We start from the raw sequence: 27,946 nt of genomic DNA, 5'->3' as shown, positions 1-27,946 counted from the left end.
GTCTGTGATCAGTCTTCTCATGAACATATTAATGAAGCAGTAGAGACAAAAATAAGGAAGATTTCTTCTCTCAAACAAAGGACTTGTCATGGCTTATCATTACAATGAAGCCTTTGAAAATCCAGACTACCACTTCTCAGAGACACTGGAAATTGATAGAAGGTGAGTTTATTTAATTTTGCTGTTGTGACTGTGCCGTAAGAAATTAAATTCTCTGTTCATATGCAGGAGAAACTTTTTCTCCAGAGTTTTAATTTGTGGAATTCTTTTAATCCCTCCTTTATGCTTGCATTCTCAGACACAGATTTTTAAAGCTATTATCAGGAAGGCGGCATTCAAGAGGAATGGCATGTTTGCTCTTTACACGTTAGTTTAATTTATCAGTTAAATGTATTTTAGGATTTATGGCATAATGTCATGGATATTTTTTAGTTCCAGTAATTTTCACAATGTGCTATAACCTTGGATGTCCTCATTTTCCAAGCAATTATTTCCGTTTAGGTGGAGTCCAAACTAACTTAAGGTGGAGAAAAGTCTTAGTCTTTCTAATTCAGTTGATGACCAAATCAGAATTCTGATGTTGGAGTTCTAAATACCTCTCAATATCAGAGTTTGCTTTATAATGTACTCAAATTTGAAGATAATAGGTAACAATTTATTAACGATATCTGTTGAGAGTTTTTGTGGCACTCAGGGTTTTCCTTTTTGTTGCTCACACAGGAGGAGTTCTCAAAATAATCTGTTTTCTCACCAAACCCCTTATGATTCTTCACTGCATGGCTCCTATGGAGAACAGAGTGGAAGAGGACAGAATTACCCTCTGGAGATTCCAATGGCCTCCATGAGACATGGCTCTGAATACAGCGAAGATTTACCAAGAGCTAACGTCCTAAGCAGAAGTCCATATGGAAGTTCCACGTGTATGTAATTTCTCATGTGAACAGTTTACAGAAACACCAGAACAAATAATGGCTTACTCTGTCCTGAGGGATTCCTGCAGCTCTGGAAAACTCAACTCTGTACATGTTTGTATCTGGTGGCGGTGGTAGTTTTTTCTCTTTTTTTTTTTCTTTTTTTTCCTAGAAGTAGTTCAGATGTTCTATTAACAGATCCATGGACTGTCTTTTGTATTACCAGATCGGTAAATACTGACTTGTGTGGACTGCAATAGTTATTAATTACTAAGATGTACACTGGAGTGACATATAGGAGTTTTGTTAATGGGGTATATTGCTGTGTTTGCAGTAAAGCTGTATTTGGTCAATAGGGCTGATATTCTGTGTATGTAAATAATCCATAGCAGTGTACAACTTTCTGTATAATTCTGATTCCATTCAACAGATAATCCTTCCTTTGAGCCTGAGCCAGAGCTGGCATACACCCCACCTTCTGCCTCCCATCCGCTGGATCGCTCTTATACCCACAGAATTTCCAATGTGTCAGAAGGTAAGACATAATGATTGTAGTGCTTCAGAATATTGCATGTCAGTCTTGCCCTCCATCAAATAATAAATATTTAAAAGCCTTCTGGTTCAGGTATGAAGATTTTCAGGTAAGAAAAGGAATCATAGTTTTACTGTCCTACATAGTTGCAGCTGAATTTTTCAGGATCTTTCTGCGGGTGATGATCTATGTTTCTTGAGCGATGAAAGATATAATGCCTACCCATTTTAACCCAAACTCCCTGTAAGTGGATCAACGTAAAACGAATTTACACAGTTATCTGAAGAGTCTCATTGTGAGAGGAAATAAGGGTAGGACAGGATGCATTTTTGAGACTGTCTTTAGTGAATTTTTCACTACCTTGTCTCCGTGTAAATTCTAGACTATAATAATAATCAGAGATTTACATTCATTAAAATCCAGGGGGTCTGGAATAGTATAATCTGGGTTCTGTTGTAGGCTAGTATAGTAATTTATTGTTCATGTTCTGGGTAGGACCTGTTCTTCCCATATCTTGTAGTTTTTCTGTTACAATCAGTTTGGTTCCTGTCTGCTGCTTCTGGAATGTAATTAAGAGTTGTCTTTGGGAATTATTACCTGAAGAACCACCTCTCTGTGCCCCCAAAGTGAGGGATTCTTATTTTTTTTTCTCTTTTTCATCTTTAAGAGCATGGTCTTTAAGTTAAGATCTGATTTGGCAAAGTACTGTATTTGTATTAGAAAGCAATGATTTTATTGGTACCTGGAAATGCTTCGCTCCATGATCGACCATAGAAATAGGACATTTCCAAACATTAACTATCATACATGGCTTTTAATACCTGATAGGAAGGAGAGAGTGCGTTTCCAACAAAGTCAACTAGAGGATAAATGTCTGGGTGCTGAAAGTTCAAGAAGTAGCTCCACAAGGAGGCACGCGTGCTTTTCTTTTTTGGATTCTTTTTAATTGTTACAAAGAAAGTAGGCTCAAAGTGAAAATGACACTAACATCAGGGGACCATTAGTAAATATGGTGAAGGAGCCTGCACCATGCGCAGTAACAAGCAAGTGTGTCAGTCAGTTGGGGCCTTCCACAGCAGAGAGTTGAGGTCAAAAGGGGGACATTGCACAGACTGGTCATTAGCTTACAGGGAAGGCAGGGCAAGAAAAGCTGTGGATAAACTCACCTGCTTCATAGCTAGAAGGCAGATACATTTAAGGAATATAGTCACCCATGTTTGAATAACTGGGTGAAAGAAGGTTGAGAGAACAGTTGCATTTTGGCCCCGGGGAAATGGGAGTCTGGTACATAAAACTTATTCAGCAAGATTCAGTGTGATTCTAAAATAATCCTTCTGAAGTCAGTGGAAGGATTTTTAAAGAAAGGACCTGTCTTCTAGGATGAAGTCTTGAACAATCAATGTGCACATTTATGAATGGGTTAAATGACAAAGTTTTCTGTGGCAGCTGAACACTGGGCTCAGTACCTCTTTACCTCTTTTCTAGCATGGATCTGAAAAATTGCATGTGGTCATCAAGCATAACCAGGAAAGGAGTGAGGGAGGGAGTATATGTTTGCATGTAGGTAGTGACACTGAAGGGGATACTTTTAAGTTGCTTCTGTGAAAGCGAAATTTAAATTCCTTAAGTCGATTTGTCAAGACTATCTGGGCTTACTAAACAGTTCATGTTATTTAGATAGCTTTATTCGGAGACGCAGCAGAAGACCACCTGATGAGATCTTCATGACTTCTTCCAGCCTGTATGAAATAGATCCAGTGCGCAAAGAAGGTAGGAGTTTAGATAAGTGGTTTGATATTGAATAGCATCTTGCACAAAGATGGTGTGGTTGATACTATTCTTGATTTATCACCAGAATTTCATGTACAGTCTTTCTGTAGTTATGGGGACAGCTTGGTTTTGTGTTAACACTAGTGATTAATCTTTTAAACTGTAGTAGCACTCTTAAATCTCGTGATAAATGAACCACAGTGCAGTGTGAATATGTGTTAAATTGTAGAAAGAAAAGCTAAACTCTTTATTAGAATTTGTTTGACCAGCTAATGGATTGTTTTCAGCCACTGCGTCTGGAATTAGCATCAAATTCCAATTATGCAAAACCAGCCTGATTGTCAAGTAATACAGTTCTGTCTATTTCATAGGTAGCACTAAGTTTGGGCACTAGCATCAACTGAAATTATAGAATAAATAAAACAAAAATTAGCTTTCAAGTCAATATGTGGTGTCATAGAAATGTAATTATCAAACAGTGATCAAGCAATAGACCAGAAACTTGGAGTTTGTCAGTATTTCATTTTCCTTAATATTGCAGCTCTTTGTGTTAACATTAAACAAGCATCAGACAAGTGATGTTTAGTTTTAAACATTCAGTATTGTAGTACTTAACTTACATCTGTATTAGAATACTGATGGAGCTGAGGATATTCTGGGGAGTATTATTAAGTCTCAGAGCTTGCCACACCTTGGTAGCAGTGCAAATGGGGAATGTTATGATATCCATTTCAGGTTTTGTATAAGAATTACTGTATTATTATCCCAAAATTTGGATTTTTCATGGGTTTTATGCAGAGGAAGATTTAGTTGGAAATCTTGCAAGTATGTCTACCAGTGAAAGGATTAATGCAATCCAGAAGATGCCAGAGACCATGAAAAAAAAGAGAGAGATAAGGTAAAAATAAAAGTTCATCTGTTTAGTTTTACAAACACTATACTTTCAACATCCAGCTGTCAAGTATGGGTGTTTGCCGTCTGCTCAGCTTCGGTTTGTCACTCTGAAAGAACTGAAAGTACTTTTTAATGCACTTTTTAAAAGTCAACATCTTGCAAGGGAAAATAATTTAAAGGTGGTTCATTGTTCTTTCTCTGGATAAGAAGAATCTCTCATGGTAATATAAAGCAGAATATCAAGGCCTTGAGATTTGGTTATGAATGATGACTTGAGACTTCTTTTCAAAGGAACCTTGACCACTGAAAATAGAGAAGAGACCACGTGGTCTCAACTATCCTTTTGTCTCCTCACAGAATATATTTAAATTTTGTTCCCAGAATGAGTTAGTGGAGGGGTTAGAACATGCTGTCATAGCATGGACAAGAGCCATGGTATCCGCTAATAGAAAAAGAACTAGCAGAACATCTCCATGTTTTATTAACTCTTCATGTGCACATATGTGAAACTGTATTTGGAGCTGCTTCTTTGTCTTCTTGTTTTAATTACAACCCATACTTATAATGTTTGTCACCCCCTGCTCTGCTCTTCCATAGGAATAAAGTTCTTAAAGAAATAACAAAAAAATCAAGGCACCACCGTACTCAACTTTCCTGCTGTACACAGTGTCTGCAGGGAACAGCAGTGGTAAGTGTCAAACTTCTGTCAGTCACAAGAGAGTAAACCACTTCAGGTGCAGTGTTATCACTGTCACCAGAGGTATCTGGTATCTTGCTTTATGTTACTTACCAAAGAACCAATTAATTGCTGCAGTGTTCATAAATAATGACTTGCATTATGGTAGCACTTAGGAATACCAGTTAAGCATCTTATGGTACATGTACTGGGGGAAATCTTTTCTTATCATCAAAATGGAACTGTAAAAAAATGTGAGGCCTTTTTATGTGAATTTCAGTCCTATTTAAGATGGTTCACTGAGATCCATCTCTTTCTTCTCTTTTTTATTTCAGTCATTCCGGCGATTTGGAAGTACCTTGTCTGAGTATTTTCACCTGCTGCGGTTTTGGCACAGGGCTCTGAAGATCATTGGTGCCAAGTTTGGAACAAGTGTTCTTTCTTATTTTATTTTCTTGAAGTGGCTGCTAACTTTCAACATCTTCTCATTCCTCATAAACTTCAGTTTCATCACAGTCCCTCAGTTTGTTGCAGCAGAACCAAATAACCTTTCCTTCACGGGTCTGGAGCTGTTCACTGGAGGTGTAAGTATGTAACAAGAGATTTGTGTTAGTACTGTGTGCAACAGATCTACTTGAAAAACACACAATAGAGTAGAAAAGCTAGTGCTTCTTATTAAAAGGTGAACTTAGAAATTCATGTGACTAGAAACAATACTTAGTACATATTTGAAAAAGAGGCTGCAACAAACGTTGACTCCGAGTGAGATGAATGGAACTCATTCTGATGCATTTGTTTCGCTGCGAATGGTTGCTGTGTTCAGCAGTATTTCAAGACTTCCATCACACTTTCAGAAAGCAGTGGAAGAGACACAAAAGAAGCCAGGCCTTCCAGAGAGAGCTACAGTAGACTTCAGCAGAACATTTTTGTGTGCTTATTTTCCTCTGAAAATGCAGTGCTGATTTCCATCTGTGATCCTGTGTATTTTGCTTATTTCCAAAGTTTTATTCTTTCAAGGAGCACGCTGATCTTTCTGAGACAACCCGCTGAACTCAGTGGGGCCTCAAAACAGGAGGATTTTTTCATTTTGTGGAGATCTTTACATTCAGGGAGTAAAATCCCAGGCTGTTTCTAAAGGAAGGTTTTTGCACTGCTTTAACTCCACTAGTTTTCATCAACTAAGTGATCTGAGAGTCGACTTACCTCTTCTTTTTTTCTGTCTTTGCTGTAAAAAAATGTGTCTATTTTATTGTTGTTAAAGGATTTCAGGAATTTTCAGGAAAAAACAAATTTGGCAAAGGTGTTGAATGCTCATGACCATCCCAAATGAATCTTAAGAAGGATACAAGTAATTTTTATATCTCTAGAAGTTCTCGAAACTATGGCAGATTTTAGCTGATAGAAGGAAAACAAAGGGCCTGATACATAGAACTTTAATCATACCTGTGATTTCACAGTAGGGAATAGGACAGCTCCCACTTCCATTAATTGGGCTTCAGGTGATGATACTTCCCACCATATGCAGGTGAAAGCAAACATTCTGAATGATGTCCATCTTTTCAGGGTTATTTTCAACAAACAGTACTCTACTATGGCTTTTACACCAATGCTACAATCAGCAAAATAGAGAACGGTCCATCTTACAACATGCAGCTGGCCTATATTTTCACCGTTGGACTGTATTTTGTCATCTGTTTTTTTATCTTGTTGTTCAGGTGAGCTAAATATATATTCTTACTTCACTTATATTAAGGTGAAAAAAACCCAAACCAACAACAACAGAAAAACCCCACCCTGTCAATGGTTGGCAGTAACAATTACCTGAGTATGTTTCTGTAAGTCCTTATTTCCAGGTATAGAGTTTAAGTAGAAGTTTCTGCTCAAAAGACAGTTTCCAGAAGTCAAACCTTTATTAGACAATTGAAGAATAACTGCAAAATAGCAAGGGGAATGCAGAGAATCCCAGTTCTAACTAAAGAATATCATGATCCCACTTTTGTAAGCTGTTTTTCCTAATATCTTCTGGTATTGATGTGGCCTTCCAGAGTTAAAGATAGTCAGCAACCACTAGGAGAAGGAAATGTGAGAGATGTTTCTCACATTAAAGTTAGTTACCATGTTGTTATATGTGACATGCTCTAACGTAGGTCCAGTATCCTTGGGATGGGATAGAAAAAATGACAGATCTCCCTTCTTGCCCTGCTGTACAGATTTGATGTATTTCCCCATTAGGCATCTCACAAATTTGATTTTCATTGCAGCATGGCAAAATCCTTCTGCAGGAACTTCATGAACCTTCAGACATACTCTGGAAATGCTAGCAAACTTCTCTGCGCTTGGGACTTCAATATAACTAATGAAAAAGCTGTGAAGCTGAAACAAAAGAATCTCAGCACACAAATAAAGGTACAAAACACAGGAGGTATAAAAAGGTAGAAAGGTACAAAACTAGCATGCCTGAGTCACTCTGCCGGAGACTTACTTGTGTGTTCAAATTTGTGTATGCACGTACAAGTCTCTGGCAGAGTGACTCAGGCGTGCTAGTCCTGTTCCTAATAGGCTTAAATCTTCCTGACTGTTATGTTTCATCTGGTTTGAACTCCTGGAGTTGGCTTAGCTACTTGCTTTTCTTTTCTCTTTAAGCTACATATAAATATTTGTATGCTTCTGTTCTACTGAATGAGTCCCTGTGACTATTAAATATTTGCCAGACAATATTTCTTCTGGTTTTACTTCCTGCTATTTAACCATTTTGCAAACAAAAGGCAGGCTTTTAATATTATCTGTGAAATACAGTGTAACTGTTGAGAAAAGACTTTTAGGGTAGGAGCACAAAGTTGTCCAGTAAATGTTCTCAGGATATTACTCTTCCAGTCTTCTAGAGAAGTCATCTTTCGTTCAGTCTCTCAAGTAGTTACTTGAAACAAGTTTTGCTTTATGCTGTTGACCAAGGAATTCTTCATTAGGAATTGTTTCCTTGCAGGAAGACCTCACTGAAGTAAACAGAGAAGTACTAAATTTTTCTGTAAAAGAGAGAGCTGTTCGTATTGTTATTCATCTTGTTTCTTGGATCGCTTCCCTGGGAACAGCAGTAGCTGCTTGTGCTGGTGTTTACTTCCTCTCCATTAATAACCTAAAGGTAAGAACAGATTTTGCAGTCTGTTTTTGGAGATGTGTTTTTCCACATGGTTTTCTTACACTGAGTGCAGGCAGTGGTCCATTCACTGCTAGGACCACAAGGAAGCATAGCTGTTGTTTCTGCCAAGGCAAACGCAGATGCTGTTGTAGCTAAAAAGCTGGTTTGCAAAGATTTGCGCCGCTGGGGACTACTGAAAGAGCGCAGAACCTGAGGAGTCTGAGCAAATCTCTCCCCTCACCCCAACAGCTGCTTGCCTCTTGGTTATCTTACGTGCCATGGTGCTCATGGTTATCTTACGGGTAGTGCAGCTGGTGACCGTGAAAGAAACAGCAAGAAGCAGCCTCAGCAAGGCCTGCCTCTCCTTTGCCTCAGAGCTGCATTTAAGCTGGTGCTCCCACCCTTGCTCCCATGAAATGCAGGCGAAGGGGAGAGAGTTGCTGTGCTGCTGGGAATAGGTCTGTAAAACATGATAGTCTCTAACCTGAGAACAGACTGGGAGGTGTGCCAGGTGTCTGCCCTGTAGAAACAACTTGCAGCAGCAGTTTAATTAAGGTGCTCTGGTTGATTTGTTTGTTTGTTTTTCCTCTCTAAGCTGTTTGTGAAAGGGAATAAAAATGACCTAGAGAGCCAAGCTGCCATGTTGGTGCTACCTATTGTCGCCTCTCTCCTCAATGCATTCATCCCATTCTTCTACTCGTGGCTTGGACGCCTGGAGAGATATCAGACTCCCGGACACCACGTCTATGTCACTATTGCCAGGTATTTGTTGCTACCATCTCGTAGCGTTTTTTGCCTGAAGTTGTCTGTCTCTTCTTTTTGACAGCAGGCTGTGTTGGTGGTGTGGTGGGCAGTAGGGAGCTATGGAGGAGAATTCATATTCTCCAAAGGCTTCTGTACACACTTCCCTCCATGTTTTGTTTGTCTTCTGTGAACCTCCTGGAGTGTTACATCTCTCTGTGAGGACAGGGTATGGTTTCCCTCTCAATTAGGCACACTGTGACACTGGGCTTGCTTTTGTTTGTAGTTGCCCTCAATGGCTTCTGGGCTGTTGGGCCCCCAGAGAAAGGAAGGGGAGAGAAGAGGGGAGAGGTCTTACTTACAGACACCTGGAATTAACACCATGTAACCCTTGGTGCCCCTCAGACCTTCTTCCCCTGTGGAGCCCACACACCCAACCAGCAGGCTGTTTAGCAGAGGTGTCTGTCAAGGTTCTTATGCCCAGCTCCCCTTCTGCCAGGACAACAGAATAATGCTGCTCCCGAGCTCAGAGGAGAGCTCCTGTTGGTCCTGGCACCCTGCAGTGCTATTGTTGTTATAAGAAGAGGTAATAAAGCGTAACCAACGGTCATCCTGCCATCATTCCCTCCAGTGAGCTTACAGACCAGCTGTCAGCACAATTACTGTTACTTTTTATTTTTAGAAATATCGTCCTGAAAATATCAATTGTTGGAATCCTGTGCTACTACTGGGTTAACATTGTGGCTGAATCAGAATCACAGGTAAAGTTACAAAAATACAAATCTTTGACTTACAATGCCAGGTTAGAAGCCACTTTGATAAGAGGCTTGCTCCAGCAAAGAGAAGTACGTGTAGTGTCTTGGAAAGCTGAATTTGCCGCCCCGACATTTTTTTACTAGCATCTTTAGAGAAATGAACTGTAGGAAAAAATGAATTGCCCAGCTCGGGTCTCAGCTGGTTCGCAGCACTGGTCAATGAGAGGCTGATTGTGATTAGTCAGGCTGTTAGCAAATCTTTCATCTGTAGCTCAAGTTTCAGATGCTCAAGCATTTGGGAACAATGTTAGAATCACATGATTTTTGACTTCTGGATGTGCTTTTTTTTTTTCTTCTACTTTTTAAAGTGCTGGGAAACACTGATTGGCCAAGATATCTATCGTCTTGTTCTAGTTGACTTCATATTTTGTTTGCTTGGCTCTTTCTTTGGAGAGTTTTTACGAAGGTGAGTACTACTTTTCTAATCTTGTTTTTATTCATTAACCAAAGACATGGTCTTTTTTTTCCAATGTGAGGAAAGGAGAAGTCCAACAGAGGCATGGCTGTTGCATGCTTCCTTGGTTGTCTCTACCAGGCGCAGTCTCTGGGTACATGCCTTGCATATATTGCAGCTCCTTCTTAGGAGGAGGTCAGAGTGCGTACCTTTCTGCCCTCCCAATGTGTCCTTTTTCCCTTTGCAGATGGAAGCACAGGCAGGGAGGAAGGCACATTGTATTCCCATGGATCTCCTGAATGGGGTGATAAAGGACAAGGCATCTCAAGCAGAAAACCTTGCTTTTCTGCCTATTGACAGGTCCACTGCTGGCTTGCCTTGATATGTCCCCCGGTAACTTTTTTCCCTCTTAGCTATGTCAGTCCTACAGAATGTACACAAGTTTAAAACCTGATTTTAATCAGTCTCGTTAAGGATGTAATATGACTCTCAAATGTAGAGTTCTGCAGCATGGTGAGAAAATACTGAGTAACTGAACATGAACACAGCTAAGCATGTAAGCAAAAAGTAATTTATTTCTGACATCTGCTGTGTGTACCTTCCTATTGCCAAACATTATTTATGACTTAAGGTAGTAGAGTGTTTAACTGCTTGCCCTGCTTGTGTAGGAGATCCATTGTTTGCCCTTTGCACATGATGTGAACAAGACTGGTTTACAAGGTAGGACTTTGTAAACTTTAAATTAACACAAAACAATATTGAGAAGCCCTTGAAGACTTTCCCTCCATAGCTCTTGCTAGTGTACTTTAATCCTCCTGTTCTCATCCTGATCAGATAGGAAACCACCTCCCAGCAAAAGGTCGCAGTACCAAAACTGCAGTGTCAGCTGTGATGTGTGTCCTCCACTGAACTGTGCAAAAGCACCGGACTTACAGCTGTGAAAGATAAAAAATACAATTGCTCATATTTATTTGTACATATTCGGAGTAATGCCCTGAAAGCCCAGCCCTGAAACGCTGTCGATGATGCAGCTGATAAGGTGGTACCAAGACCTGTATTCAGGGCAAGATGGGATAGTGTGTGAGCCAATGCAGGCAGGACGCAGGAACAACCACAAAACCACGGATTAAGGGCAAAGAACAAAGTTAATCTCAATACCTCATGTATCGGGGAACCTCTGAAGCAGCACCTGGGCAGAGGCAGGCAAGCAGGGGACGCAGGCACCGCGCAGCAAGAGTCCTTATTAGCAAGAGAGTCCTTGTTAGCAAGGGAGCAAGAGAGCTCCCACTTGCTGTTTGGGCCTGTATTTCAAGGATTCTGGCAGGCAGAGTTTTCCGCTGTGCTTTGATCTCTTCAACAGCAGGGCAGGAATCTCAGGCGTGTTCGATAAGGTGCCCCTGAGTCCATCCTAGGCCTATGTTACCTAAGTGCAGATGTTCTACTTGTTGAGCACAGAAAACTAAGCAACAATTAGTTTGATATATGTGTTTCCCAGCACCCCACATGCGAGTCACTTGAGCGTGTTTACAGTCCTCCTTGCCAATCTTCCATTACTTTCCCACAGATAGTTACCAAAATCTTTATTGTTCTTGCTACCACAAGCGGGAACTGAATCTCCTCAACTCAGGACAAATGAGGTGATAAAAAGGGATTGTTGGTCCTCAGTAGGAGTACTTGCCTACCTGCCTATGTCTCGGCTACTTGCAAGCTCAGTTAGTTTGAAGTAGGATATACTTTAGGGTATATTAAGAGTATCAGTCTAAAAGTCTCAGTTTTTGATTGAGGCTGAAGATTCTCAGGACTTGGGAACTGAAAAGCTGTTATGGTTTTGTACGGAGCCAACTTGCCATTTCAGCTGTTTCAGCATAAGCAGACTTTTCTGATATAGCTACAAATCCCCTTTTTTTCTTTTTTTTTCTTTTTTTTTTTCTGTTTTGAGTTGCATGAAGAATATCCTAGGTCTTGGTTCAACTCTACTGTGTGTTATGGGAATCTGCTTTTGCCAAATTCTGTTTAATTTTTTATGTGCTGTCTAATCAAGAAGCTGTGGCTGCTTTGCATGACGTGGCTAATGCAGCCCCTGAATAATTTGTCACTGATGCTTGTATTCAGGAGGTCATTTGTAGAGATTTCTGCAAAGGCTTTTATCACTTAGCAAATGCTATTATGCTGTGGTTTGGTTTTTTTCCCCTCCAGAATTATTGGAACTACATTCTGTGTGAGCCTGGGGCTGCCAGAATTTGATATTGGACGAAATGTTTTAGATTTGATCTATGCACAGACTTTGACCTGGTAAGTGTTACATTTATGACCAAGACTTCATTTGCACGTAGAAATACCATGGAACATTCTTATGCATGCATTTCTGGGTGCTTCCCGTCATGGGAGAAAGAAGAGCATAAATGCCTGAGATGACATATTAAGTACCTTTGTAAGGGTTGTGACTTTCCAGTTCTCTTTGTGATTAGGCAGGTAATAATAACTTCAGTCAGTAGTTTACCCTGTGGCCTCCTGGGCTGGGAGAAACCCATAAAAAGAACATCCTAGAGTTTTGTTTACTTCTCCGCTGGAATAGTGTTCCTGTTGAAATAGTCTCAGTATTAAACCCTGGAGAAGATGCCTTATTTCTAAAAATGAGTACGTCATTCCTGTTATAAGAGAGTTTTGCAGATATTTACATAGATATGTATATTTGAAGTTGCATATTTTTACAGGTTGACTTACTGTTACAGGATCAATGTTAATATAATTATATTTCCAAATAACCAAGCGCTAACTTCATATGAAGTTTTTGTGATATTTTCTGTTTTCAGTGCACTGAGACCTGCGTGGTCAATAGTGAAGATTTAACTTTTCTTTTATAAATCCTTTCTTGTAGGATCGGTATCCTCTTCTCACCTCTGCTGCCTGGTATCCAGTTTATATCATTTTCTATAGTATTTTATGTGAAAAAGGTAACAAGCTTTACATGTATTCATCATAAACTTAGTGTTTGACATCTGGGCAGAATTTATTGTGGTAAAGTGCTGGTTTTGTATGGAGGTTGTGGGGTTTTGTATTTTGAGGAGCAGTTTGGTTGATTGGGGGCTGGGAGGGTTGCTTTAAAGGAACACAATTTAGATGCATGCTCTTGAATTACAAACCCGTAAAACTTGGGGGGAGGAGGGGGGTTAGGGAATTATGGAGGGGTCATAGGAGGGGTTAAGAGCACAGTTAGAGAGGGGAGAGAATAAAGCAGTAAAATGAAAGGCTGGAGAATTGACAGTGTACAAGTGCATGTGTCATATAGACACTCAGCCTGGGGCTGTGACTTTGGCTTCCTCCTTACCCCCCAGCAGCACCCCCCCACCCCCGCAAGTTATCCAAGTGTAATCGGGGTGATTCAGCTAAAGATCATGGTGGGAATTTCTTCTTTTCAGAAATCTTTGTCTCAGTAGTATGAGTAGATGAGAGATTGTTTGTTGGGTCATTGAACAATTTATAGTGTTGAAAGCAGAACAGCAAAGCTGTAGCTAGAAAGATTGATTCAAATTTCCCTGAACCGTGGGTTTGCATATGCTAGAAAAGCAAACTCTACCCAACAGAGTCCTGAAGAACCCGGCAGAACCTCATTTTGCCTTTTACAATTTATATTCTTGAAAGTTAGAAAACTACAGTATATCTATCAAATTCATATAAAAGTAGTTCTTGGCAACTTTTGATAGACGCTATTCCAGCAACTGCTGCCAGCAGTTTCAGCAGGATTGACTTAAACCAAGAAGTGGCAGATAACAGCATTCCAAGAGTTAGTGTCCCTTCATCTCTTGAAAGGTCAGTCTGATGATGAATTGCCAGCCCCCTCGCAAAGTCTGGAAAACTGCTCAAATGACAACATCCTTCATGTTCCTGTTGTTTTTCCCTTCCTTCGTTGGAGTCCTCTCTGTCATTGGAGTCACTGTCTGGAGGTACAGAAGAGCACTGGCATTCAAGCCTACTATATTATCCTGTGTGACCTCATACCAGGCAGAGGAATCTGCATTTTCCTGTAGACAAAGCTGTATTAATTGCTGATGCAAAGTTTCACATGTTCATGAGATGTGCTGTGTTCTGAACACAAGACATGATGGGTGATTTTGCAAGAATGTGATTAACACGGTATCTTGTACTATAAGGAAGTGGGAGGAGAAACAAAGTTGCATCGAAGTTTTGGGTTCCTATTTAAATGTGACAGCAAATTTGGCTTTTCCTCCTCCTTAAAAGTTTGTGTGACCTAGTCTTAGCTCCTGGACTTACTTATGTTATAGGCCATACTGGGTCTGCAGTGGAGAAACAACTGGAAAAACTCAACTTCTGGATTATTTACGAATTTCAAAGACTCTTTTTGCAGGAAGTGCTGACCTCTTCAGTAATGCATCTTGATTGTTACCAGTATTTTAAAGCTGCTTTGTTTATGTGCACATTACTCTGGTCCCAGTAAGGAGGGCAGCCCGGGTACCCCTTTTCTTTTCCCTGGCAATTCTCACCCACATGATTTCAATATTTAGTAAGACGGATGGCTACACATGAAACCAGGCAGGATGAAATATTTCAGAGCAAACATTTCCAGATGGCAAGTGGGAATTTCAGACTTTCTGGAGTGGTTCCATTTCAAAATGAACAACACTTTCCTATTTCAGTCTACCTGAAAGTGTCAATTCCTGCTACGGGCTGCCTTACTTCACCGCACCGTCCGTACTCAAAATCTGTAGTGACTCATGTCCTCGAAGGCAAGGTGAAATGATGATTCCCTTAAGCAATTGCGGTGAAACTCTGAAACCCCAGCCTTACAATTTGCTGTAGCTTGTGCTGCAGTGATTGACTTGTTACATTTAGGTCAGGATTGTGATTACAGGGCTTGGTACGGATCCGTTGCAGCGGGGTCTCTTATCTCTCACTGCCTGGTCTGGGGTGGGCATTTTAATGGCTGGAGAGTGACCCAAGTTAAAAATCAAATGGAGATCGTGGAAGTTCCCTGAGGATCCAAAGAGAGCAGAGGGCTATAGCAAACTAACAAGCATTTTGATGTACAAAATCACAATATTAACTCAATCACTGATTAATGTACAAAGCTTTGAGTAGCTGTTTTCTCACGCTTCCAGGTTAAAACCTTCAGAAGAATGCGGTCCTTTCAGAGGTTTGTCTTCTATGTATGCTGCAGTCTCTGGGTGGATAAAAATGCTGGAAAATCACACTGCCTCAAAGTGGGTAGTGTGGATCTACCATAACTTAATTACAAGCGCACTTTTCTTCTTCATCCTCTCCGTTCTTGCCCTGTAAGTACCTGCTAATGAAAAGCACTGGCAAAAGACCTGAAGTGGGAAAGACTGGCTACGACATAGCCATTCTTCATGAAAAAGAAAAAAATTGCAAAGTGCATTTTAAAGCATCAGAAATGCTTAATATATTGGAAATTCATGTATTTGAAGTACATAAAGAGGTTATAAAACTTATTCCTTTTATGTTAGGATGCCAAAGCTCTTTACAAACCAGCTTCATGCTAATCGTAGGATATACTGCTTTTAATAAATTGAATATTTCTAGTTTACTGCTGCCTAGGCTCCAGATGTCATTACCAGTGGCACGCTTAGCTTTAGGAACATCAGCAGAAGGGAACATGCTGCGTACAGTTGGCAAGATCAATTGCTGCTTTTGGGGATTTTTTTTTTTGACGCCCCCCCCCCCCCCCCCCTCCCCAGAGGTGAATAAATCCGTAGGGAAAGAACAAGATTTCACAAGCACAGGGAGTGCAGGCCAGATGCATACCAGGACCCTGAGCGACATAAAAAGCAAAAGTTTGGGAGGTGGTTGCTTTGTCTTTTCTGACCGTTTCTCATCAGTGGAGTCATTAAAGGAGATGATGCCATGTAAAGAATAGCTGAACTCCCGTAGGGACGCTGTGGTGGCGCACAAGCAGTGTGGTAAAGTGAGCACACCATGGGCGGAAACGCTAATAACTCGGTTGTGTTCTGCTTCCAGCTGATCTCGGGTAAATTCACATTCTGTCCCCTTGGCTGAAGTAAATTATTTTGGCAAGACCGTGCATATTGAGCTGTGTGCCCACTCGCTGGGTTTGATGTTGGAGCTGTACTGCTTGGTATTTCTAGCATGGGCCACACACACCTAAGAGCCCAAACCTGTTCTCATAAAACAAGTTCCCACTCATTCTAGCAGGACCAGGAGTGGCCTGGGAGCAAGGAGCGTTCAGTGCTGGGATTTAAGGTCCAGGCACATGTCTGAGCAAATGACACAAAGTTGGATAAGAGCATTAGGTTCCTATTTGTTATCTAAAACGCACCTTGTATTGTGGTCTGACTTTAACTGTACCTCTCATCTTGAATATATGCATAAATCTTCCAAGAGAATGTCTTAAGCAATTTCCTGTGTTTGCTGTTCCTTGTATAATTATACACATACACATGTGTGTGTATATATATGTATATATATGCATGTACAGATAATGTGTATATGTATCTTTTGATTGATAAAATTAACAAGATAACTTTCCACTTAGGCATTGACTAGGAGGAAATAAAATACTCCTGGGTATCAGTGCTGAGTGCTCATGTGTTGGACATTTTTTTTTTTTTTTTTTAGAATTATCACTTATCTTTACTGGCAAATAATACAAGGAAGAAAGACCACGATCAAACTCTTACATAAGCAAATCATTAATGTAAGTTTGACTTTCAGCTTTATATGTTTAAAAATTTGGCTTCCTTTTTGATTGTCTCATCCTGCTATTGTGGAGCTGTAACTGGTTTTCCTATGACAGTTCAAGGGAGGGTGGGAGCCCTCCCCCATGTGAATCTCAGGGAAGCTTCACTCACAAATAGAGTTGTTGCAAAATAATATCACTTTCAAGCTGTGCTGCCTATAGACAGATTATTTCAGAATAAAAGGGATTTTAATGATTATTCTGGTCAACTGTTACTCATAGGCCTTGAGCCTCTCAAGAATGATTAGTCCATTTCAGCTAATGATCAAATGTGTCTTGACCACAGGCAGGAAAAGATAAAAAGTTTTTACTTGGCAAACTACCGGCACTGCAAAGGGCAAACCAAGCCCCACCTGCGCCAAGAGAACAAGACGAGCAGGTCAGTTGGAGAGTCCAGATATTGCTCTTTCTATTACGTGCTTGGTACGATTTCGTGGGGTTCCTCTGGCCTTGCAAACAGGCTGCCATTTTGGGATCTGTCTGTATTTAGAACTTCACCTAAGTTGATTGATTACTAGTTCACTCCAGACAGCAAAAGGATACTGTGGAAATTCCCTAACTGTTTGCTCCAGACTGGAATTTAACCTGGGAGGGATATAGAAAAGTCCTTTATCCTCACTAGATATTATTTATGATTGTGAAACTGCAAGAAAACATGCCTAATCTAGGAGTGCAGTGATGGTCTCTAAAGGATTCGGCCACACTTGTGCCTTGCCTGGACTAAGGAGGAGGCTGCCTTCCTCCCCTGACTCTGGACTTCTGTGGGGGTTTATGCTTTCTGTCCCCCCGCCCAATCTTTTCAGCTGAGGTAAAACTGAGTGCTTTGACCTAACCTCATTTTAAATCCCATGCTACATCAAGATAGGCATCTAACGTCTTAAACTTGAATTTATTTTTCAAGCCTGCTGAGACATCAAATTAGTGTAAAACATGCACGTGTTTTGCTGTGCAGTGGTTTTATCTGGGTTGAGCAAAAACTCTGACCTACATACTGGTGATAATATAAATAAATGTTGATGTAAAGAGGGGCGGTTAAAGTGAATGGGCATTTTCCATGTGCTGGGGATTTTCAGCCACTAGACAACCCTGTGGCCGTGTCCAGGGTCACAGCTGGGACTCCTGAGGGGAGGGTTTGATAGCCCACAAAGCATGGATAGTCCTGTGGTTGTTAAGGTCAGGTTTCAAAAGGAGGTGCCGGAAGAATCTCATGTTGATGTGGTAGAAGAGCCATCTCCCTAAAACAAGGGTGACAGCCTTGGCTGTTGAGTAGCACTGACCATAAAGTCATGATCAGAAGCCAGAATATATTACTGCTAATGTCAAATATTGTCTTTCAGAGAAGCTCTTCTTTGTATGACCCGCCCAGGCAACCTGCCCAGTACGTGCCGGACTACCCAGGAGCGGCATTTGACCAAAATCAGAATGCATCCTACGAGGAGGTGAGATGGTCAAAAGAAGGAAGGCTCTGGCAGATTTCCCTATATAGAACCTGGGGCATGATATAGACAATATAGAAGAGGTCATCCTGGATGTATAGAAATCATTATAAAGATTGAAGAGGTACCAAAATGTAATCAGAATAGCTGTTGGAATCATCATACTCACAGACCTGCTTAGGATCTGGAGAGTGTGGTTTTGCTACAGTTAATTGGTATCCTTTTAAATACAAGACAACAGGCACATGAGGGAAACATCGACCTAAATCTACTTGTGAATTTTGTTTTCAGGATCCCTATTCTGGCGGGATCCCGCGCGGGACTGGCTTTCCACCAGGTAAGCACCACTGCTGAACACAGAAAGCGGCTCTTAGAAGCTCAGCTCAGTAAAACGTTTGCAATGGGGCAGGCACAGCATGTAACAGCTTCATGCGAGAGACACAAGATTTTACCATCTTGTATAAAGAGAAAACAAAAAGACCGGGTTTCCCGGGTAAATATTTCCTACAAGACATGCTCATTGGTACCTTGTTGCCGTGTTGGCAATGACTTCTGAAGTCACAAGCTTCAGAACTGAAGCTGATCACAAGCTCCTGTGTGCCAGAGTTGAGTTTCTGTGGGTAAATGAGCCGTTTTGTCTTAGGGGAGCAGCCACAGGCAAGAATATTACATCGCTTTAGAGAGGTACTTCGTATCTTGGTGTGAATCTCAGAAGAGGTTATTAGGGATCACAGAATCACAGAATGATATGGGGTTGGAAGGGACCTCTGGAGATCATCTAGTCCAACCCCCTGCCAAATCAGGGTCACCCAGAGCAGGTTGCACAGGAATGTGTCCAGGTGGGTTTTGAAAGTCTCTGGAGACTCCACCACCTCTCTGGGCAGCCTGTTCCAGGGCTCTGCCACCCTTGAAGTAAAGAAGTTCCTCCTCGTATTTAGATGGAACTTCTTATGTTCAAGTTTATGCCCATTACTTCTTGTCCTGTCACTCAGCACCACTGTAAAAAGACTGGCCCCATCCTCCTGACACCCACCCTTTAAGTATTTATAGGTGTCGATCAGATCCCCCCTCAGTCTTCTCTTCTCCAGACTAAAAAGACTCAAGTCCCTCAGCCTTTCCTCGTAAGAGAGATGCTCCAGGCCCCTAATTATCCTTGTAGCCCTCTGCTGTACCCTCTCCAGCAGTTCCCTGTCCTTCTTGCACTGGGGAGCCCAGAACTGGACACAGTGCTCCAGGTGGGGCCTCACCGGGGCAGAGTAGAGGGGCCCCATCTGGAGCACTGTGTCCAGTTCTGGGATGTAGAGTCCACAGGACATTGTGTGTCTGGAATTTCAAAAGCTCTGGAAACTTGTGTGGTAGCTTGAACTATTCCTGGTTTACGCAAACATGTAACTTCACTCCAGATACTTGACAGATGAGAGACTTAAATAGTGTGGGGGGTGTTAATGGGGGCGGTTATGATACCGACACCAGCGGAGTTAACGTGATTTTCTCTGTGAGGAGCAGACTGGGAGCGGTCCCAGCCCGGCAGCGGGACAGGCGTGTCGGAGGCCATGGCGCTCGCGCTGCGTGCCAGAGAAACGGCTCTGTGGGAAGGTGAAGATGACAACAAATATTCTCAACCGTGAGCGGGCAAAATCAACAATGAATATTATTGACTGATGGTCTGTGGAAAGCGATACTCGTTTGCACTAATGACTGAAAGAGCCATTCAAACATATTTTTTTACCCCTAAATGGAAAATAGAAGAACAGATTGCAAAATGCATCCTGGCTGCAACTTACTATCATGAAAGGAAAGACCCTGCGTATTTGGTGTGTTTCTGAACCAGTGATATTGTGGTGAGAGTCAGCCTTGCCCCGGTGCTGGCCGTTGCCCCCACACAGTAAGGGTCCCTCCACAGCTGGTCACTCCTGGTCGGCAAAATATAAGGAAAGGTGTGCCTAGTTGTAAATAAAACTTTTGGTCTAAAAATATTTTTATATAAGCTATATTGTTCAAACTGCTTTTATCTGATCTAAACCAAGAGTGAAGTATTGGTGAAATTAAAATAGAAGGAAACTCAAGTGCGGTTGTTTTTAATGACAGATATTTTAACAGCTGCGAAGGAGCTTGTGTGAGCCAGGTTAAGCTTCTATTCCATTTTCACTTTTCTGAGCCATTTTTACAGTTTATTAGTCACTCAAAAGCAGCTTTGATGCTAAAAGTTATCAGAACTCTTTTTTAAGAGTGACTACTTATCAAAATTCTCATCTTTGTAGACCGCTGCCTGTAAACGAAAAGTTTACACGTATCTCTTCCAGTAAAGGACAGTGGAAGTCACACAATTTAGATTTTTTTTTTTAATCACATATAACTTGGAGAGACCTGATGCAGCTTCTTTTTATTCAGAGACACAACTTCACCTCAATGATAAGTTGTTTTTTTTCTTTAGCCCATTTTCTATTGCTGCCTTGTTTATTCCTCCCTTAGGATATAAAATTTCCTCAGGAAAGAGGCACGTCTTTTCCTCATGCTCATAATTTAAGTTGATGACAGACCCCAAACCAGCCACCAAAGGTACAGAGAAAAGGGACAAACTTCACACACAGTGCGAGACCAGAGATTCGATTTTATGATGTTTTTCTACACGTGTAGCTGTGGAGTCAGGCTGTGAGTATTGAATATGCCCCTGGTGTTTGCCCTGGGGGCAGGGACTCAGCACCAGCAGAAAACAGACCTTTGGAGCAAGGGCCATTCGCCACGAAGGGCCTTTTGCTCTTCTGCTGGCCTCTCAGGGAGCGCCTGTAGAACCGCTCCAGCCTTAATGGTGGAGACAACAGCTCTCATGAAAGGGCTGGACAGAAACCAGGGCATAGCGTACACGTGATAGAGGATGTGCACCAGAGGACGGAGATGTTGGTTCTGCAGTGCAGGGTGGGTGAGTGACATGAACCGAAGAGGCTCTTATCATTGTAAGAGGAAAACCCACCTCCTTACTTCTATCTTTCTTTGTGCTTATATATAGCTTAAGATACAAGGAAAAAGGTTAATCTAATTTATGTTAGGGTTGGCTCCACAGGAGTTTTCTGCTCTTGCTGATCATTCAGTCTTCTCTAACCACCAGCTCCTTCCAGAGCAGAGCCAAAATTGTTCACAGCACCTTGATGGTATCTGTGATAACACCTGGGGGTTTTACTTGCTAGAAAAAGTAGCAGCAACCTGCACTAATCTTGACATTTTACATCAATCTGCTGGTGCACAGCTAAGAAAGAAATGCCATACCTGGGAGCTGCCAGATACCTGTTTATTGTAACTGCAGATTTTTGATTTCAAGTTAAATCTGGATTATGGTTTCCGACATATCCTTGTGAGTGCCCTTCAGTCATGCAAACAAGCAGCAAAGTAAAAAGACAGTTCAGCTCTATTTGTTGTACCACTAACAGCACTCTACATATAGCTTTCTTTTAAAAATAAATACATTCACATGCTGTATCATTACAGACATAGTCTTCTATCCTCCCTTGGTAAGAAGATACTCAAGTTTTATTCATTAATTCTCACAGTCTTCACATTGAACATGGAAAGCTGGCTTTCTTTTCCTTGTCAAGAGGCAACACAGCCATCTTTCCATGCAGGAAGAAGGAAATACACTCAACCCTCTATTTTGGCACCATTATTTTCAGGTTTTTAAGATGCCATAAATTGACCTCAAATTATTAAATCACTAAAATCAAGGTTTGATTCTAAATTTTGCCACCAAAAACTGCTCATACAACTTTATAACCAAGACTTAAATGAAACAAAAAGAATAGTCCTGAGAATTATAAAGGCAACCTGCACGCACAGGGCATTGCCCGGTTCAGCCTGTCAAACCGATCCCTTTACAGTAGGGTGCCGTCTCCTCAGGCTGCGGGCAGCTATACCTCAGCTTTGGCCCGTGTTCACAGAGGAGTTTTATGCACTGGAGATCTGAAGGAAACCGCTGCTCTTCATTTCCCAGAGCTACCATTAGCGGGCCCCTCTGCGCTGGTGGATACTCCCTCGAAGGCAAATTCAGGCCCGCCCGAGCAAGACGGTTTATTTGGGTTGGTGTCTACAAAGCACCGGTCTAGTAATGAGGATCGCAGTCCTCCACCAAGCTGTCGGTGATGTAGCTGGATTCAAGGACATTTTCATAGTAGCTTTTTTCGGCAAATGTGTTCACTGTCCAGGCAACCACATGAATTCCATTTGAAGACCAGTGCCTCACATACTCCCTGCAGGAACAGACACCGTAAGAGGAAAGCCGACGCTACCATATTTAAGGTAGACTGTGCTGAGGCTACAACTAAGTTTTAGTCTTACAACAGTATCGTGTCATCTTTTGCAACGTCATCTTTGTGTGGTTTATTACTGTAAACAGGCAAAAGCAACAGTTTTCTTCCCTTTTGAGGTTAAATTTAGGATCTAACATAAGATAAAAACAGATTGAAAAGATAAAGGCTTAAAATAATAAAATAGCATGCAGTAAAAACTGTCTAAACAAACAACACTAAATGGAACATATTGATTAACATATACTATGTTAACTCCACCCTTCTATACTAATGGAATGATTTTGCCTCTTGATATATTAGCAAGCTTTAACACTTACTGAGAAACAAAATTCTTCTGTATGAGGAAACCTGAAACCCCACACAATCGCCACAAGAAACTGTGCAGGCTCCAATCTAGAACGACATCCAGCATCATATACAAATAATGTCTCCAGGAGGAACTGTAACGGGGTGTCCCATCTCCAAGGTGACTCAGGTGCCAGGGCCTGTGCGTTAGTGCTGTTACAACGTTTCTGTCAGCTTGTCTCATCTGGGAGATCAAGGAGAAAAGACTAATTAATACAAAAGCAATATAAATTGGGAGAGGTTAGATACAAAGGGCGAGCTTGCACTTGCAACTCTACCAGAATCCTCCTTCTCCCACCCCCAGATCCTTTTTTAAGTCTTTTAAAAAGCTGTTTATGATGCTTTACTGTTTTTGGTTTAAAACATACCGAATAAGCAATTGCCTAATGTTAAAAAAACTTGCCTAACAGTCAGGCAATGGAATAAAATACATAGTAAATGGACTTGGCAATGAGAATTATGAAATAGTTTTAAGAATAGTCTACATTTACATCAAAATACGAGGTTTATTTACCAGGGACCTTGCACAGAGATACCTGGCCAAGGTACATAGGTGCCAAAAGTGACACACTTTTTTCTACGTAGCCTTCAGAGTGGAGGGAATTGCTGTAGATTCACACGTGCATCTAATGAGCACAGAGTGATCTAATACAATTATGCAGGAGACTTAAGATTTATGCTTCATTTTTTAAAAAAAAGTCTTGGCAATTTTAACAATGCAAAAGTAATCTGGAGCAGAGTTGTTTATCTTATTGAAATTCCCGGGGAGAACTGAAACCAAATCCAAAATAAACTTTTAGGAAACATCACCTTATAAACAACATCTGGCATGAAAGAACAGACTACGCTGGTGTTATACAAACGTGGAAATTCCAGGTAGAGTTGTTTTAGGGCGTCAACTGCCTGCCAATTAGAGATACACACACGTTATATTTATAAGAACGCTTATATTTACTTTGCACTGCAAGGTCATTTTAGAATAACCCCCTTTTAAAATACCTTCCTGTTTTGTGTAACAAGATTGAAATGGAAAGGGGGGAGAAGAAAAACAGCGTCTTGTTTATACCGTTAACACAGAAATGACATTTTGTTTCTTGCAATGAAAGTCCTTTACATAATTCTGGTTACAGCAATGAGTAGTATTCTTGGGGTCTGAAATACACTGAAATATATTGTGGATAAGATTCTGAAGTACTACCCAGGGTTTAGTTCAAGGGGAAAAATGAATTTATTTCCATATTTTGCTATGCTAAACAAAATTATTCTAATTTGCATAAAATATTAATGATTGATCACCTGTATCTCCCTTCAGTAATGCAAATTATAGACAAGCAGGATCCCTAGTAGGAGGCTGAAGATGAGATATGAGCTCCCCTCAGCACAGGCACGGAATTCACTCTGCTTTGTTTCATGGTGGTGCTGTGAGCTGAACTCAACACTCACATGAGAATTGCGCTAGTTTTAAGTTGCAGCTTCCCAGGACAATGGAACGGGATGAGGGAACACGTTTGCTCTCACAGCCCAACTTTGGATGACACAAATAGCAGACCTAGTCTCATTCACATTAGAGAAGGGACTGTACCACACTTATCAGTTAAATAACAACAGAAAAGCAGGTTAGAAACTCAAAGAAAGGGTGAAGGAAGGTGTCTTAGTACAGTAAGTGGTACCTGATTTGCATGGCCTTTGACATCAAAGTAGATTATAAAATTGTGATGCATAGACTCCACAACAGCTTCTCTCAGAGTTGGTACCTTTTCATCCTGGAATTTTTTCCTGTAGAAACAGAGAACTCCTCACTGGAGTGCAGTCAAGGTACACGTGCACACACATCCCCAACTACACAGAGCTGTTTCCTAGGGATTCCTGAACATAGTTTTCTGATTCACTAGTATTAGAGGTGGGATCAAGCAGCACTAGCAATGGCAGCGGTGGGTCTCTGCACAGGTAGAGCTGTGCACACCTGTGCACAGCTCCTTTTCCCCCAGCATCCCACTAGACAACTATACCCTTCCAAATTTAAGGTCTAATCCAATGCTCACTGGCCCTGTGTCCCACACTAGAACACTAACCTCAGTTCTTCACCTCCTCCATCAACGACCACAGATACGGATTCAGTCCCAACTGCTGACCACCCACCATCCCACTTCACCCTGCTCTGGCTGCGCTCCCTCACCCTGAGCCAGAAACGCAGATCCCGGCAGGATAAGCAAGACAAGCTGAGGATGTCAGAGAAGCAGCTTCACACATCAATAAATTATTCCTGAAAAGGTGACAGTGAACAACAGCTGAGCAGCAGTAACTGCTGATGTGGAAGCTCTCGATGAGTGGCTCAGGTGATCACCTTTCCAGTAACAGACAGAGAAGGTGCTCCTTGTACCACTGACTCAGAAGTGGCACGTTTACAAAAGTCTGGAAATCCCTAATGCAGCAGCTCAGAAATACAAGGAACACATGCTAGAAGTTCTTCCTCTAGAATGGATTCAATTATGATACTATATAAGTTGCATTGTTACAAAAATTTTAGTAATGTATAAAAATATTTTCTCCTGCACACCACTGGAAAGGACCTAATCAGCCACCTCAGACTACCCAGGAAATCGGTCTAGCTCCTTTTGAACAGTATAATCCTGATGTTTAGGAATTATAAAAATCACAAAACCCCAAAGACACAATCAGTCAAGAAATATACATGAATCAAAAAAAATCACAAAACTGGCTTGAGTAATTACTAAGAAAATTCACATCGTGAAACTCCCAGTATCTTTAGTGTTCTGCAGTCGCTTTAGGGGAAGCGTATGTGGAGATTAACCTGTTTCACATTAGGTGCCTGGGGATTTTGTCCTTGAAAGCCAATTATCTTGACTCTGCTTCACTGTTCCTATTGCAAGGATGGGTAAGGAGAGTCTCAACACTTCTAAAATCAAATGAGAAGTAACATATGGGACTAAGTTTTAAAATTACAAAGATTTTCATCAATGACAGATCAAATCAATAATTTTGTTTATCAAGAAGGGTTTTTTTTCATTATTGAAACAGTTTCAGAACTGCAATAGCTCATTTACCCTAGTCGATGTTTTGCAGATGGATTAAGCCTCCTGATTTCATCAAAAGTCAAGTCACACAATCTTCCAGACCCATCCGTTGTCCTTTCTACTGTTTCATCATGCATTAGAATGGGAACACCATCTGCAGTAAATTCAAGATCTAGCTCAACACCCGTTGCTCCATTTTCAGCTGCCTTGAAAAAAAAAAAAGAAATCACATACAAGAGATAGCTTTGCTTTATAGATTTAGTATAGGTACAGCTATAATTACTTTGTATTCTGGTAAAAAAATAAACTATTAATGTTCTTTTCAACAAGCTTGATGTGCAGAATAAAGTAGGTTTCATCCAAGTTATTGTAAGAAGCATTCATAGATCAACTGAAAGTATACAATCTATTTTACAGATAAAACCATAGCGATAGTGTCTCACAGGATTGGGACTCTTTTGGGATAAAAATGCAGAAGAGAATCCTGCTCTCTCCTTCTGGTCCAGTAAGTCTTGAGTCCTTAAGTTATGTTACTTTCTAAAAGAGAAGGGAAGCAAATGTCTACAGTTTAGATAATTTACAGGTTAACACTTAGAAGCCAGAATCAGAGCAGGCATCAGAGCATAAAGTTTTTTCTTGCACAAGGAAAAGCTATGATCCCTTTTTTTTATAGAACGTACACATTTCCTTTAAGAGTCAGATTTGCCATTCACGGTCAGTACGGTTGATGCACCATATGCAGTAGATACAAAACTTCCCAGAGGCACTGCTTACCATGCTTGCACTAAATAGTAGTGGTATGCAGGCAAATCCTGGCTCTTATCTGAGGAATCCCCGTATCGGAGAGCAGTAAGCAGCTGAGCTGCCTTAAAATATTTCATACATCCTGTTCCTGCCTGGCTCTTTGACAGGAATTCCTCAGAAAAGCACCCAAGTGAACTGCAAGCAAGACAAATTGTTCTAAAGGCCAAATGCCCCCCTGGGAAAAGGGCCAATGCCCCAGAAAGACAAATGCCAGGTATGCACTAGAGGCTACTCTAGAGGTATCTGCCAAGTAAGGATCTCTATTGTGCAGCTTCAGAATTTATGAGAACAAAGAGACCTGCCTCACCCAAAGGTAAGAAACCATCACAGCAGCAGCACGTGATCAGCACAGATATACTACATTTGAGAGACTGCTAATCAATTTCAAATGATTCTCAGAAACAGATTTTTGAACCCTGGCTGCACCACAATCCCCCCCAGATGAGGCAACAGTGAGTTTCATGGCAGGGCTGTACACAGCGAAGTTCTCACAATATCCAATTTTTCTGTAACTAACTGGGGATTCTCGTTCCAGATCTTCCAGGCTTAAAAAACAAATGACCTATTAGTAAACCGCTGTCCACTCTTCATATTCTGTTGCAACATCAGAAAATTACAGTACTTCATTATTGCTACACTGCTAACATATCAAACAGCACCAAGGATATAATACAGTTCCCACAGAAAGACACTGATCTGCTCAAACTGTTCTGCTTGGGGATGAAGGACTGACAAGCAATACAGCTTCTTGCAGCAAGTCAGAAGCAGCTGAAGTTATTTGGGATGACGAGGGCTTGGTGCCTGCTGAAAAGGCAGATTATCCAACATAACCCCCAGGCTTGTATTACTGCCCACCGATTTCAGCCTCTCACCCACCAGGCCTAGGGGAGATGTGCTCCCCGAGGCGCTCTCTGCCTCCACAGAGCATATGGCAGCTTTGCCTCATGCTTCTAACCTCTCCGCGGGCCCTACAAGCCTCTCAGCGGCTGGGCGTGTTAAACGCGCCCCCAGCGCCCTCCGGGACACGGCCGGGGGAGGAGGGGCTCGGGGACACTTTGAGTCCCCGCCGGGCTGACCTGTCGGATGGCCGCCAGCGTGTTCTCGGGCGCGTCGTGCGCGCCGCCGCGGTGGGCGATGCGGGCGGCGGCGCCGCGGGGCCGCAGGACGCGCTGGGCGCTCTGAGGCGGGGCGGGCTCCAGGCTGAAGAGGTGCAGCGCCAGGTAGAGGCCGGCCGTCAGCAGGCAGGCCAGCGCCGGGCTGCGGCTGAGCGCCAGCACCGCCACCAGCAGCGCCGTGAGGGAGCTCAGCGGGCCATCACCGTAGCACAACATGGCCGCGGCGGCGGCAGCACCCCGCGGGCCGCGACCGACCCGCCGGTACCGCCTCACGCCGCTCCTCGGGGCAAAGGCAAGGGCAGCGGCAACAC

At 41.8% G+C, this 27,946-nt stretch overlaps 2 protein-coding genes across 2 annotated transcripts; one reads left to right on the top strand and one right to left on the bottom strand.

Moving 5' to 3' along the window:
• Positions 1-20,102, top strand: TMC5 (transmembrane channel like 5). Its single transcript, XM_074158283.1, has 22 exons — positions 1-162; positions 721-920; positions 1,342-1,446; positions 3,121-3,213; positions 4,012-4,111; positions 4,705-4,795; positions 5,119-5,367; positions 6,347-6,498; positions 7,045-7,189; positions 7,767-7,922; positions 8,515-8,681; positions 9,343-9,421; positions 9,784-9,881; positions 12,066-12,161; positions 12,748-12,823; positions 13,680-13,813; positions 14,987-15,160; positions 16,482-16,560; positions 16,889-16,981; positions 17,940-18,041; positions 18,330-18,375; positions 19,545-20,102. The coding sequence occupies exons 1-22, from the start codon at positions 89-91 to the stop codon at positions 19,664-19,666; spliced, it is 2,631 nt and encodes an 876-aa protein (XP_074014384.1). The 5' UTR covers positions 1-88; the 3' UTR covers positions 19,667-20,102.
• On the bottom strand, positions 20,102-27,917 carry GDE1 (glycerophosphodiester phosphodiesterase 1). Its single transcript, XM_074158284.1, has 6 exons — positions 27,597-27,917; positions 25,747-25,922; positions 24,352-24,457; positions 23,492-23,584; positions 22,654-22,865; positions 20,102-22,276 (listed from the first exon to the last, which is right to left on the bottom strand). Exons 1-6 carry the CDS (start codon positions 27,849-27,851, stop codon positions 22,129-22,131), a joined length of 990 nt encoding a protein of 329 aa, XP_074014385.1. The 5' UTR covers positions 27,852-27,917; the 3' UTR covers positions 20,102-22,128.
• Positions 27,918-27,946: the final 29 nt, after the last annotated feature.

The sequence above is a fragment of the Numenius arquata genome, chromosome 14 (assembly GCF_964106895.1).
Source record: "Numenius arquata chromosome 14, bNumArq3.hap1.1, whole genome shotgun sequence".
NCBI classification, from domain to species: Eukaryota; Metazoa; Chordata; class Aves; order Charadriiformes; family Scolopacidae; genus Numenius; species Numenius arquata.
Note: the sequence above shows the minus strand (reverse complement) of the source record. Positions and strands in the feature narration are given on the sequence as shown.